A 14,960-nucleotide genomic window follows, 5' to 3' on the forward strand; every position below is an offset into this window, starting at 1 on the left:
GGATGCGGGTTTCATTCATTACACCTGGGACAGTGCTGCGCACAGTGGTCCGTATTAGTGGCATGGCGTGCCACGTGGCCGTGCACACCTGGGCTCCTGCAAGAACATGGTGAAAACATCTGCCTCCTTTCCAGCATCGTTGCTCAACATTCACTGTCCCGAGCCTGGGACATGGCTGCAGGTCTCAGCCTCTCCATCTGCTGGGCTCTCCTGTCCTTGTGGCTATGGATACCCTGGGCAAGGCTCTGCCATTCTTACCATGACATCACCTTCCAGCTCAGAGGAGCAACGTAGAAGCAGCTTATTTTAGATAAGAAATGGAATGTTGTGTTCCTTGGTCTTCCAGCAGTCCAGCCAGGTCCCCTCTTTGGATGTCACCACCATGGGTGTGTCCCAGGCATTCTCACCACGGCCCTTTCTCTCTTTCTTTCTCACAGCAGAGCGTGGCAGGGGATTGTGGTACCTCTTTGAGTGACTCTGGTGGCTTCTGGGACATTGGCTTTGGACCCTTTGTGACGCAGCATGCCTCGTGGGATGATGACGATGCAGAGAGGAAAGCAGCCCGAGGTCACACTCGCCTGCCTCCTCTTGGCTGCGGCGGGCTGCTTTGCGGACCTGAGTGAGTGTTCTCCTTGATTTCTCTGAGGCCCCCTGGGAGGAGCACTTTGCCCCTAGTGTCAGAGAGAATCATTTGACAAGGACCCTCTAAAAAGGCCTTCTTCCTCCTGGATTTCTTCCCACTGACCTTCGGGGACATGTTCAATAATATGAGATGAGAAATGAGCTCAATTACATCATATTGGTTGTTACTTTGCTGTTTTAATCATTTCAAACATATGCTATGGAAGAATAGGAGTAATAACTGAACTGCCTTTATTGAGCATTTATTATATGGGGTTACAGCAAGCAGTTTATATGCATTGTGTGTAAGCTTCCCAGCAATGCTGTGAGACCAATATTATTAGTCCCATTTTACAGATGAGGAACTGAGACTCCAAAAGGCTAAAGTCACCTGGCTCAGAAGCGGTGGCAGTGGGATCCAGATGCAGGTCTTATTCAAGTTCAAAGCTTGAGCTCTTGTCATCCCACCATACTGCCACTCCAGTCTACCTTCTGGGAACCAGGCCAGGTTGGGGACTGGACCTAAGGCCAGCAGAGTTTCTTCAGAGAAGGGTCAACCCCTCTCTGGATGGCTCAGCTCTGAAAGGCTGCCTGGGAGCTGTGCTTCTGAGCACATCGTGCTGTCGGTTTCTTGTGGGGGGGGGTGTCAGTTCATCGCTGCATCCCTGTTCTTCCTCCAGATGAGGTTCCTCAGGTCACTGTCCAGCCTTCTTCCACTGTCCAGAAGCTTGGAGGAACCGTGATCCTGGGCTGCGTGGTGGAGCCCCCCTGGATGAACACCACCTGGCGCCTGAACGGGAGGGAGCTGAACGGCTCGGACGACAGCCTGGGCATCCTCATCACCCGAGGGACCCTCGTCGTCACTGCCCTCAACAACCACACCGTGGGCCGGTACCAGTGTGTGGCCCGGATGCCTGCAGGGGCCGTGGCCAGCGTGCCAGCCACCGTGACGCTAGCCAGTGAGTTGTGCTCCTCCGCCCACCTCCTACTCTTTCTCTGTTCCCCATCCCAATCAACACCCCCCTGTTAGCCCTATCCTAAAAGGGACCTTACCAGCTGACCTTTCTGATCAGACAGTGGTGGCCGCCCAGTTATCTCCAGTGTCTGGGGGACCTTTGTGCTCTCTGGCTAGGGGCCATACCAGGAGTGAGTGTCTTTCCCAAAGGAGCTTGACATGGTTGACCTGTTTCTGTGGGCCCCAGAGCTGGGCCATGCCATGCCTTTCTACTTGGTCACTCTGTGGTCTTAGATGGGGTGGTGCCAGCTCTTTGCTGCCTGCACCCCACCGCCCTCCCCCGCCCACTCCATCCTCACAGCAGTTGCAGTCAGAGCGTGTATAGGGCTACGCGTGGTCTGAACAGATACTGCGCATTTCCTCTTGGTCTCCTGCGTCTCTGAGGGGCAGGCCTATTCCAAATGCCTGGAATAGAAACTAGAATACAATGGTGTGATACAGAGGGAGAGAGGAAGAGGTGAGGAGACAGTTCGTCCAAAGAGGATGCCAGGAGAAGTCTGCTTGCTACTCTTACATTTAATTACCACTTGGACATACTGTTGTGCCCAAGCTTAGTGCACACATTACCTGATTTGCCATGGGAAATGAGACTTGGCTGATTAGAACTCCCAAAGGCTACAGAGCAGCCCCAGCACCTGTTCTTATATGCTGAGTCTATGGCCAGGAAACATTTAGCCCTTGAACAATGCAGGGTTAGGGTTGCTGACCCTCTAGACAGCTGAGACTCTGCATATAACTCATAAGCGGTCCTCTGCATCTGAGGTCCAGCCAACCTCTGGTCATGTGATACTGTAGTATTTATTATGGGAAGAGACCCATGGCCAAGTGGACCCATGCAGTTCAAACCCTTGCTGTTGAAGAGCCAACAGTATTAAGAATTAATTCCCCTTCCCTGCTGGCCCAGTCGGTAAAGAGTCTGCCTGAATGCTGGAGACCCCGGTTAGATCCCTGGGCCAGGAAGATCCTCTGGAGAAGGAAATGGCCACCCACTCCAGTATTATTGCCTGGAGAATCCCATGGACAGAGGAGCCTGGGGGCTACAATCCATGGGGTCACAGAGTCGGAAGCGACTGAATGACTAACACTTTCACTTTCTCTGCTGGCTGAAGTGTAGGGAACGGGGAACCTTGTTGAGAGTTTAATGGTGTTTGGACTTACTCTTCGAGGTCTCTGTCCCCTCATGTCCCTTCAGCAGTGCCCCTTGTCCCAGACACCCTGCCTTCATATCACCATCATCGTCTCTCTTGTTGATGTTGTAGTTCTGGGAGGTTGGGGTCCTTATGTTATGGGTCATATCAGAGGCAGGAAACTTATAAAATGCTCCTGAAAGTCAGCTGGGCTCCCTGAAGTGTGAGGCGTGAGTCCTGGGAGGAGAGTGGTGAGCGCTGGGAAAGTAGAAAAGCAGGGGGGAAAAAGACCCTTCATTGCCCTGGTTTCCAGATGCCTCTGGCCTTCAGTCTGTGGGAGAACAGATAATAAGACAGAGGCTGCCACAGCGTGCCTGTTTTCTTGGGAAGCAGTCTAGCAGCCCTGCCCTCTGCTCCGAGGACAGGGGGGCGGAAGGCAGGGGGTCCCCAGCTACCCTCCTGGGGGCAAGGCCGAGGGGGAGCTGCATCTTAGAGCCCCCACACAGTGGGAGCCACTTTTCCTTAGCAGCTGCAGCGGTACTCACTGACCCTCAGTGCCACACCTCTAGAGAGCGGGCTTAGAGTTCGGGTTACAGTCAGGGTTCAGTGAGGGAGGCAGGCCCTGGGCCCCCAGCTGTGCTGGTGGGCTAAGGGAGGGTGCTTCACTCAAGTGAGAAGGAGGGGAGGGATCATCTTGTCATAGCAAGAGGGGCTGAGGTCAGAGCTATGCTTCTTACCATCATACTTCTCTTGTATAATTTTTTAATGATAATTAAAATGACACATAGAAAGTTTAGAATATACAGAAAATGTCTCCTCACCATCCTCCCAGAGCCACCATCGTCATTTTAAAGCATACCCTTCTAGCCTGCATCTGTACCCGTATTTTTACAGCACTGAAGATAGTTACTATCTTTAGTCTCTGCCCTTTGACATTGTAGGACAAGCATTTTCCATGGGCCGTATGACCATATTTACATTTTTTGTTGAGTGTAAAGTGCATCCAGTAAAGTACACAAAGTGCACTAATCTCAAGTGAACACTTTGATGTGTTTTTTGCATGTACATTCTGTGTAACCGCCTCGCCAGCAGGCTCCTAGTCCATCTGTCTTCGGTCACCCACCAGAGCAGAAGCATGGTTGTGCACGGCCCTGGAACATCCCAGAGTGACTCCACTCTAAGGTGCTGCACCCTTCTCCTAGCACTGAGCGAGAAAGTCCCTGCCAGTTGTTCATCTTTACAAATAAGAGGTGTTTTTTAGCAGTGTTTGTGCCTTTGCAGGGGGCCACTGCTCCTCCAGGAGGTTCGCTACCCTGCAGATAGTCAGCCCTTGTCTGTGAAGATCCAGGAGACTCTGTAACTTGGCCCACTCAGGAGCTAGGCTACACCTTTCACTGTTTGGAGGAAGGGAGAGCTGGAGAGTAGAAGATTTATTTTGGAGCGCTCCTTCTACTTCAAGGTGAATCTGTGTGAGGAGAAACAATTTATAGCCTTTATTTTTAAAAAATTCCTGGCCCCTCTTTCTCTGGGGCTTGAAGGGATCTGCAGTTGGCAGTGAGGACAAAGGGAAGGGTTTGGTTGCAACCCAAGGAGGCACAGTGAGAGAAGAGGGGGCTTGTGCAGAAGCCGAGGCGAGTCTTGTTTGAAAGCCAAGAGCTATTGGCGTGTCACTTAGACATGAATCAGAAGGGAAATGTTTGGGCCTGACCAGAAGATGGATGGAGAAGTGCTGGAAATGGAGAGCAGGCCCGCAGGGTCTGTGTCCTGGGACAGAGGGAGTTGGTGGACTGGAACTACAGCCTTACAGACTTGGAGGAGGCAGTGACGGGGTGGCGGGAAAGTGGGAGAAAGGGGTGCTGTCTTTGGGTTAATGCCACGGGGGATTTGGCCCAGACTCAGCAGCTAGATTAAGTTTCCGAAAGCACATTCCTGAGCAGAATGGGGGCTGTGTTTTGCCAGTTGGCTGGTGTGCGAGGGAGGCCGAGCCGGAGAACGGATTACAGGAGGCACGGTCTGCATTCAGAGGCGAGGCTGGGCAGCGGCGTGCTGGCGCACACACACGCACACATGCACACCCGCAGTTGGTGTTTCAAGCTTCCTTCTGCTCCTCTCCTCCAGCCTCTCCTGTGTGCATTCAAACACTTGTCCTCAGACAGCACGTGCTGTTTGACCTCCCTGGCAGGATGCTGCCTCCTGTGTCTTAGTGAACTCCCAGAGATCATTGGGGGCTTCCTGTGATGGGGGCTAGAACCTGGCTTGAGGATCCAGGGATGTGGAGGAGGCTGCCAACAGAGCTTTCCTGGTCCAGACCACTTTCACTCTGATGCCAGGGGGTGCACTTGAACTCCACCCCTGCCTGGTGGCATCAGGTAAAATGGAACCACATGAAGCCTCGGTGGTGCACGCCCACCCTCTCCTCTGAGCGGTCCTGCCCACATGGAGACCTGCTGTCCTTCCTGCTCTCCTCTATGGAGAAGTATTTTTTCCTGTTTCACTTAAGCTTTCCTTGTGGTGAATCTCTCTTGTTGCTAATGCTTCACTTCAGACCATCTTGTCTAATTCTTTTGAAATGTTTTTACTTTGATCTCCTTTCTTCTTCTTGCCTGTCTTTTCATAAGCTTGATACCCAGAAGCCAACCATTCCACATGGCTCTGAGGGTCCCACTCTATGCACCTAAAGCAAAAGCAGACGTCGCCCACGGACACCTCATTCCTTGTTCTGGCCCCCAAGACGGCCTTAGCATCATTCTCCACACAGCATAGCAAGTAATCATGACCAGTTCAGAGCCGCATGCCACGGGAAAGCTGTTTCCTGTCCCTTACCATGTCCAGTTATCTACCATTCAGATAAACTCCTACTTTCACTTTTTATCTTTTTCCCTATCTTTTAAATTAATTTTCTAGCTATCCTATCATCCCCAGATCCTACTGGTACTTGGAAATAGGCAGTAACTGAGTGGATATTCTCTATCTGGGAAGATACATAATTGTCTCTATGACTTGACACTGGCTAATGTGAAGTCTTAAGGTGGTGCTGGTTTAGTTGTGAGCGGATCCATAACCCCTCCTTAAGGTCTTTAAGCCCTAGGACCAGTCAGAGAGTGATCTTTCTTTGGTATCAGAGATCAGAGGCAAGGCAGCGGACAGAAGAGATAGGAGTTCCCCTTCAGCAGCTGTCTTCGTGACTCTGAGCCTTTGAGGAAAGGTCAGAAGGAGACAGGGGCCCTTTGTTACCATAATTTAACCCAGGAGTGAAATGAAGAGCCAAACTGGTGTAATGGAAAAAACATGAAACTTAAACCCAGGATCTTTTAAGTTTTAACTCTGCCACTGAAGAGTTCATGTAGCTTTGGACAAATCCCTTCATCTCTCAGATGGTCACAACTGTGAAATGAGCTCAGTACTGATTATATCATCTGTCTCATGGTTTTGTTTTTTAGAGACTCAAATGAGAAAATATATGATAGTACTATTTTGAAGCAGGCTTTATTCACTCACCCATGTGGTCAACACAGATTTGTACAGCATCCTCTTGAAGGGGACTCTGGGGCCCAAGCTCTGTGCTGCCCAGCTCCGTTCTGGGAGCAGCCCTTAGGATGACACAGTCCAGGGGGCCAAAGCTTCCATCTCAGCCAGAGCCAAGAGAGAGGACTGGCTTATCAGGGGCAGAGGACAAACCCATTTCCTGTGAATTTCGTAGCTCCCTCTCTACACATGTTCTCCAGCCTGGATTCCCACCTCCCTGCCACTTTGAGAGCAGCCCACAGTGTCACTGCGTGGATGTTGTCTCTGTGGCCCAAAGAGGTGTCCATTTATGCCTTTGCTGGTTTACTGATGTGTGTTATTGCAACCAGACAGCATGGGCAGGCTGGGCCAACCCTGGCCCTTGGTGTGGTTAAGTTCCATGAACAGAAGCCATGTCTCTTCTTTCTTAGCTCCCTAAACTCTGAGTCCCATCAAATACTTCCTTAAGGTCTTCTATGCTGTGACCCTGAATTAGAACAGGCCACTAAGGCCAGTTGTCGACATTTTCTTAAAACATTTCTAGCTTCCTTTATCCTTGTTTTCAGTCAGGGTTCTCTAGAGAAGCAGAATCAATCACTATACACACACACACATATAGACACACACATGTAATTTTAAGGCTTCCCTCGTGGCTCAGACGGTAAAGAATCTGCCTACAATGTAGGAGACCTGGGTTCCATCCCCAGGTTGGGAAGATATGCTGAAGAAGGGAATGGCAACCCACTCCAGTATTGTTGCCTGGAGAATCCCCATGGACAGAGGAACCTGGCAGGCTACAGTTCATGAGGTCACAAAGAGTCAGACACGACTGAGTGACTAAGCATACATGTAATTTTATGGAGAACATATATATAATTATACGCACACTCACATGTGTGGGGAGAGAGAGAAATAGAGAAAGGAAAAAAGAAAGAAAAAGATTTATTTCAAAAGATTGGCCCACATGATTATGGAGGCTGGAAAGTCCAAAATCACTGGGCGAGCCAGCAGGCTGGAGATTCATGCAATCCACTAGGGAACCAGGAAACCAAACATTCTCTTGCCCAGAGTTCAATAGCTTGATGTTTTGCAGGTTGGTGTCCTGAAAAGTAGGGAGTGTTTAGAATTTACAACAGCGCAGTAAGACCTGCTCTGGGCTATTGAGGATCTCTCAGTCTGATGGAGAAGATGGACTGCAGTTCCTGTTAGCCATAAAACAAGTCAGTCAGAGCGATGAGTTGCCTGAGGGACATAAACAGATTTTAATGGGAATTCAGGGGAAGAGGCATTCATTTCCATTTCAGGGAATTGAGGAAGACTCAAGGTTGAGCCTTGAAGAATGTGTGTGGGACAACCTTTATCTCCAGTGTTTTAAGTCCTCTCATCTTTCTCAGGCTTTCAACTAAGTTCAGCTCTCTACATTGTGTGCTTAGACCTAAGCCCAGTGCTGTTTCTGGGACGGTGCAGATATTTCACAGTGAGTGCGGTCAGATTCTGAAATCAGGATGGGGTAACAGTCACCTGGTGGCTGTATCTCCCTAGGAGAGGAAGGGGTCTGCAGCTGAAAGCTGGGTCTGAAGCTACCCGCCAGACTGAGCGTGAGTCTGCCACCTTTGCCAGGGGAGCTCTAGACAGGCTCCACATGGGGGTGTAGTTGGAAAAGGAGAACTAACTCGAGCTTGAAACGCAGCTGTTTTATGCCCATACATGCTGTGTGCTTTACTTTGCCAGTTGGACAAGAATGAAAGATACTGACTGCTAAGTCACTTCAGTCATGTCCAACTCTTTGTGACCCCACTAAAAGATAGCTTAAATGCCAAAGGTACTGAGCAACTTGAGTACCTAAATAGGAGATGACCTATTTAGGAATACCTTACAGCTTTAGGTCAAAGGAACAGTAACTCTTTTCTGCTTTCTACTAGTACAGGCAGAAATTCACACCTCACAGGAGTCTCCCCTGGTATTCATCTTCAAAGGGCATGGGCAATACTAGTCCCATTGGTCTGGGACAAGCGCTCAGGCAAATGTGTGGTGTAAGCTCAGGGCATCATGGCAGCAACTTTCTGCCCCACACAGCCAGGGTTCTAGTTCTCTATTTAGCAACAGTCAATATTTACCACCCCCCCCACACACACACACAAAGACTCAAAAATTCCATGGTGCATCTTCTACCAAGGACGTGCTTAGAATTCCCCATTCCTCTCCTCAACCTATCCTTGGCACACTCAGCCGCAGGCTTTAATAAAATCCTAGGTCCATTTTCTAAGCTAAAAGAAAAGGGAAGGACCACACAGTGAGTTAAGCAGGTACAACTATAGATTCAATGAGCCAGAACAGACTTAGAGAAGCCTTTTGCTCAGGAAGATGCGGGAAGCGTTGATTAGTTTGCTTGAAATCCCTGGAACTCTAAAGAACATGATGTATGATGGTTCCTTTAAAATGAAAACAAATCAAGAGAGAAAATGAGTTCCTTTGCTCCCCTTTTTTGTGTGTATGTGTGTAAGAGTTTAGGGATTTCCACTCTGATCTTGTTTGTAGACTTTCAACCATTTTTTGGAATCTAGTATTAGTCCCAGGAACTATAGAACAGTGAGTCTGTCTGGCAAATGGGACAAAATGTTTAAATAAAACACTGTCACTTAACAGTGAAGAAAAAAACGGTAAGCAAAAGGGGGAAAAACTTACTGAGGTAGAAACAGCATGGTTTTTTTTTTCTGTAGGGAAAATTGTGCTTAATTTTTAGTGATGGTGCTCCTTTTCTACTTAAAAACATTTGAAGGAATCATAGAGTAAGACTCAGGCTACAGCGTGACACTTCAGCACACTTCTCAGCCCTGCCTCCTCCTCTAGACGCAGCAAATCTGCCATTTCCTTGGCTCATCTCTCACTTTCCCTGGGTGCTCTGTCTGCCTGTAACAACTTCCTTTCCATTCCCTTTCCCAGAAAATTCCCACCTCCCTTAGGTTAATAAGTGCAAGTTGCTCAGTTGTGTCTGACTCTTTGCGACCCCATGGACTATATGGTCCATGGAATTCTCCAGGCCAGAATACTGGAGTGGGTAGCTTTTCCCTTCTCCAGGGGATCTTCCCAACCCAGGTCTTCCTCATTGCAGGCGGATTCTTTACCAGCTGAGTCACAAGGGAAGCCCTGGTGGCTCAGACAGTAAAGCGTCTGCCTACAATGCAGGAGACCTGGGTTCAATCCCTGTGTCGGGAAGATCTCCTCGAGAAGGAAATGGCAACCCACTCCAGTATTCTTGCCTGGAAAATCTCACGGATGGAGGAGCCTGGTAGGCTATAGTCCATGGGGTCACAAAGAGTCAGACACAACTGAGCAACTTCACTTTGGGTTAATTCCTTCCTTCTTGGTGATCAACCTTCAACTATCTTCTCCTCTAGGAATCTTTTGTTGACCCCTCCTTGACTCCCCAGGTCTGGAGTGGGGTCCCCTCTTCCGAGCTCCCTGCCATCCTGTGTTCACTTCTCTAGGCCTCTCCAGTCACCGTCTCTTTGCCCTTCACCTCTGTGATCACCACACCGCGGCACACGCTTGGCCTTCAGTCAATGTCTAGGGAGAGGCAGGCTCCCAGATAAGATATGTTGAAGTCTAGAAGATCAAAAAGAGCATGCAGAAGGCAGACAAAGATTTCTTCACCCGACTGTGGGACAGTAGAAGTTTTGAGGAGGTAAATAAAGAAAGGATGAAGCAACACTTGGGATGTAAACAAGCTGAAGATACAAATAGATTTAGGAAGGGTTTAGAAAAATTGATGGATGTCAGAAGCATAAAGCATGAAAGAAATTAAGGTGTTGGTGGAAAGTCTGCAACCTTTGAAGGCAGACACCAGCGACTGCGGCTGCAGTCCTCGCAGGCGCCTCATAGGACCCTGTCAGCAAGTGGGCAGATGGCACGGGTAGTCACCACCGCTTTTAGGACTACACAGTTCCCGTGTGTGAGTGGAGGGTGGGGGCAGCGGGAACCACTGTGGACTCCACTGGCCTTAAGACACTGCCCCTACCCCTTCCACCTGGAATTCTGTTTTTTCAGGGACACACTGAAGGGCTCGCGTCCATTGTTCCTCTGAGCGCCTTGGCTTCGGTCTTCTCTCCTCTTTCTTCCTGTACAGGCCGCCAGCCTGCCAAACACTGTGCCAGGAACCAGTTCTGGCTCTGATGAGTCCAGACCACCGGGGTTCACATTAATTTTCCCATTGCTAAGTGTCTAGTTTATATTTGGTTGATCAGAGAAATATGTGTGATGTGGGTTGCTGGCAAGTAAATTTTTTTTTCCTTCTTCTCTCTCTCCCCAGTGTATTTTTTCAAACCATTTTATTCCTTCATGTAATCCAAAAGAAACTCCCTAGTTCTGCTAGCCAGCCCTACCTCACAGCAGCTCTGGAGTCAGATAAACGGGATGGTCTACAGACGTTGTCTCTGTTCATCTGGTTGCCAGACTCAGTGGAGAAACGGCTCCCATCCTTGACTTATTTTCAAGGATTAATAACATTTCTCGTTCTCGTGTGTCTTTTTTTAATTTTTTCTTTATTTTTAATTGGTTCAAGCCAAGAAATTCCTGAAGCATTAGGCCAGTTTACTGCAAATCATTTAATGACACTGCAAACTAGGTTCTTTATATTTTCCTTCTCCTTCCTCTCACACTCTCTTTTTATGCCCTGTCTCCTGTCGTGCCCACCTCCACTCTTGACTTTGATCTTCTGCCCTCTTCCCTGTGGCTCTTTCATCTCTTCTCCACCCAGAGCTTTTTCCTGCTGCTCAAATCTAGGTGCACACCCCACCTTAATTCAAAAGAAAGAAACACACGATTTAACAACTAATGTGCTTGGCATCTGCAAAGGTGTTTTTTTTTTTTTTTACCCTCATAGGGACTGTTTTTATTTAAGTAAAAGAGAGCATGCTTTACTTTCATCAGAAAGTGTGTTTGTGAAATTTCATGTCGTGTTTCCATGGCTGTCAGGAGAGGGCTTTGGAGCCAAAATTATTCATGCAATTGAACAGGCAGAAAAAAAAATCCTAAAGAGAGCAAATGTATTTGTCCACTCTTCCAGCCTGCAAAAGGAGAAGTGCTCACTCCACCAGCCCCACTTCTAAATTGCCTGGAGATCGAGGTAACCTAATCTAGGCTGGCACACCGGTGAAGGTGGCAGGGACTACACTTAGGGACACTACTCTTGCGAACAGCTATAGCCAGCCTATGTGTTGCTTTAACTGTCTTTTCAATAAAAGCCCCCCATGGTTAGGAACTATGTCTTTATCTTCTTGGTATCTTCTACAAATTCAGCCTGGCTGAGTGAATGAATAGTGAATATGAATAGTCTGGAGGGATGGCATTGTGCCAGATGCCAACTACAGAATATGCTGATTTTGCTCAGCTTTGTGGGCTCCCGTTGGGTCTGACTTCAGTGGTCTATGTGCCAGGGCTACGGACTGGTGATAGGCTTAGTCACTCCCCAGAATGCGTGCCTCAGAGGCCTGCCCATCCCGCAGTCAACCCTATTGACTCATCAAGAGCAGGCAGTTCCATCTCTAAAGGCAGCACCGTCAGGCTCCAGCCTCCACTCCACTTCTGCAGTCCATCACCATGGCTTTCCACCTGTAGAGAATTTTCTTTCAGAGGCTTGATCTGGGGGTCGTGCCAAGCCATGGCTCCTCAGGTGACTTGGAGACCAAGAGTTATGCTGTGATTCTCTTCCCATCCATGAAGTAGTTCAGGGCAAAGAGCCCACCCAGGGAGGCAGGTGTGGGACCCTTCCCCTGCTCAGACCACCTCCAAGTCCATCCGTAGAGCAGTGAGCCGTGCACTCGTAATTTTACTCACCTTGTACCTTTGCCACCTTTCAAAAGGTGCAGGGCCAGGCCACAGGGTCAGCGTGTCACTGGGGTACTCCATTAGGTGAAATCTTTCTACACTTTGTAACACTGCCTGTAGACGCAGGAAGCCAGTACAGGGACAAGTTGAGCCCTGGAAGCAGGAGAGCTGGGAGATGGAACAATCAGTCAGCCCAAACTTGCTGATGGCCACGAGGCTGCCCAGCCGCCCTGGCAGCACGGCCAAGTGAGCCCAAAGTGGTGCCCCTGCAATCGGTGGATCGTATCCAAGCCTCAGCAGATGAGTGCAGGCTTGTCCTGTGAGCCCTGAGAACAGGCAGGAGGGAAGGGCAAGACTGACCAGACACAAGAAATACCTGGATGGATTAAAAACCAGAATGTTTGTAATCATTCAGCTGAGCTGATGGAGATGGGGATGTTGGTAACTCTAGGCAGCCTCTATCTGAAGGCGCTGTCTTACCTGACTTCTTTCTTAAGCAGAATTGCACTTTTAATTTGCACCCTAAGGGAGGATGCTTCCCTGGTAGCTCTGCTGGTAAAGAATCGGCCTGCAATGCAGGAGACCCTGGTTTGATTCCTGGGTCAGATAAATCACCTGGAGAAAGGAACAGCTACCCATTCCAGTATTCTAGTATTCTGGCCTGGAGAATTCCATGGACTGTGTAGCCCATGGAATCACAGAGTCAGACACGACTGAATGACTTTCACTTTCAAGGGAGGACTCAAGGAGAAGAGGATCAAATGAGGAAACTCCTTGAAAGTAAAGGTTAGGTTTATTGATTACATGGGGGTATTTTGTGGAGGCACAAGGCACCATATAATGGGGCATGGAGAGTATATAAGAATTGAAGGATGAGCCTATAATGAAGACCTAACAATTCTGTATTATGAGAATGTAAAAACAAACACTAAATATTGTGATATAATTCATAGATCTACTGAACCTTTTATTCATAAAGGAAAGATCAAGGCTAGAAGGTGGAGAGAAAGAGAGAAAGTAAGTCAAAAGGGGCTCAAGATAAAACTTGTCAATTTGTAGGTTCACGAATGATCCTGATGGTGACAGCCACACTCACATGCCTCTAAAAGTTTTATTTTCCTTCTTTTTTCCCCATGAGCAAGGTAGGAGCCTGATGTACCCTGGGAATGTGAAGAGAAAAGTCAGAGCACATTCCATGATTGTGTCCGAACAGATCCCTGTCACCTTTGTATCCAAAGCTCCTATGGAAGTGACTTATCAGAAGATAAATGTTCCGTTAAGAAATTGAGTGCTTAGAAGGCAGGGAGCTGGGCAGGGTTCTATATGGAGCCTAAGATATTCGACTTTCTCAGAAAGCAAAAAATTCTGGGACTAATAAAGAAGGTCTGTAAACTCAAGAGATGGCCCCAAAGACCAGGGCTTCTGACCTGTTGAGAGCTGAGGGACAATAGTGGGCCTCACGGCATTTGATTAGTGCAGACAAGTTAATAAAATAGCTGGAAGAATACACAGAGAGGATGCAAAAGAAGGGTCTGAGGGAAGGTAAGAGGATTAAAGCTGCAAAAACATTCCTCTAATGGATTTCTCAAACACACCAGCCAACAGGCAAGGGCAGGTGTCCTGTCAAACCATTTCCCCCATGAAACCTGATCCATCATTCTGCAAGGAGACTGGAGGCCTGCTAACCCTATTTGTAACTGAAGGGCCTGCCCCTTATTCCCAGGGAAGTGCTCTGAGCAGCGCAGGGACTCGCCAGGAAACTGGCTTTGCAGACAAAGGGGCCTGGGAACAGGCTGGTTTCCTTCATATGCAGCCAACTAGATCTCTCTGCATCTGCCTCTCATCTGGTGGCTGATTAAGCTGTTATTGATCATGAAGCCTCTGCCCCTCCCTGGCCTCCTTCCTGCCCAAAAAGTACTAGAAAAGGGGGTGCTCTGAGTTTCAGATCGCTCATCACTTCATTACTCTGCCTTTGATCCCTTAGTGAAACTCAACTTTTGCTCCACCAGCCAAATTGGGAGCATTTGTCTAGTGAAGCAACAGCTAAAGCTTAAGCTCAGGGTGTGGGGTGGGGGGAGGACAGGGCCCGGGACCCAACTGCTGCTTGCTTGTTTTGAAGCCAGTAGGCTTGCCTGCCAGTCGGCCCTTGTGGGGAGCTAGAAACCCAGCTGGGGTGTCCTGGGTCCTGCCTGCCTGGGCTGTTGTGCACATGTTGGCATCAGAACAGAAGGGCTGCCCGGCTGACCAGTGCCCAGCTTGTGCCTCCCTCAGTGCATAGCCCACTGTCTCCAACCCAGCAGTGAATCCTCGGAGTGCGCAGAAGGCCCCCAGAGGGGCCTATGGGTGTGTAGGATTTTCCAGTCTTGAGTCAGTGAGGTGTGTACATGGAGGAGAGTATGCTCTGTGCACAGATAAGTTCTCAGTTACAGGAGGCAGGAGCCTGGGGTTAAGCTGGAAATGGCATTCTGATGCCAGACTCCTTTCAGTTACTCACATCTTTCTTGCAAAATGCTTTGTTAGGCTTAAGTATATTCTTGCTTGAGGCAGATTTTCTTGGAATGAAGTAAAGGAAGAGGGTGAAACAAAAACTCAAAAACTCTTGGTGGAGTAGTTTTAGATTTATTAGACCGTGCAAGAGACATGCTTCTCTGTGACTGAGGAATTTTCCAGATGCCCCTGGGCTCACATGCTCACAGCTCTCTCTGTGGGGAGTCTCCTGACTTGGCAGGTACCTGTGCTGAGGAGGATTAAGGCTTTTGCATTGCTGAGGTACTTTGCTTATGAAAAGCAGGTAGTAACATCCAGCTAGAACTCCCTGAGCGCAGGCTGTCCACCCTTTCCCACAGTCCACCATCCTCCTCGCTGAG

At 48.8% G+C, this 14,960-nt stretch overlaps 1 protein-coding gene across 17 annotated transcripts in view; it reads left to right on the forward strand.

The window, feature by feature from the left end:
• BOC (BOC cell adhesion associated, oncogene regulated) overlaps positions 1-14,960 on the forward strand; it is a 99,882-nt gene that overhangs the window by 61,237 nt on the left and 23,685 nt on the right. For 14 of the 17 annotated variants that reach the window (XM_044941826.2, XM_044941838.2, XM_044941829.2 and 11 more), the window contains 2 exons: positions 438-619; positions 1,302-1,580. In XM_044941826.2, coding sequence (XP_044797761.1) covers positions 523-619; positions 1,302-1,580 — 376 coding nt within the window. In that variant the 5' untranslated portion in view covers positions 438-522. The remainder of the gene's footprint in view (positions 1-437; positions 620-1,301; positions 1,581-14,960) is intronic. The other 3 variants (XM_044941848.2, XM_044941825.2, XM_044941840.2) reach the window with 1 other exon arrangement.

Source organism: Bubalus bubalis, chromosome 1, assembly GCF_019923935.1.
Source record: "Bubalus bubalis isolate 160015118507 breed Murrah chromosome 1, NDDB_SH_1, whole genome shotgun sequence".
NCBI lineage: Eukaryota > Metazoa > Chordata > Mammalia > Artiodactyla > Bovidae > Bubalus > Bubalus bubalis.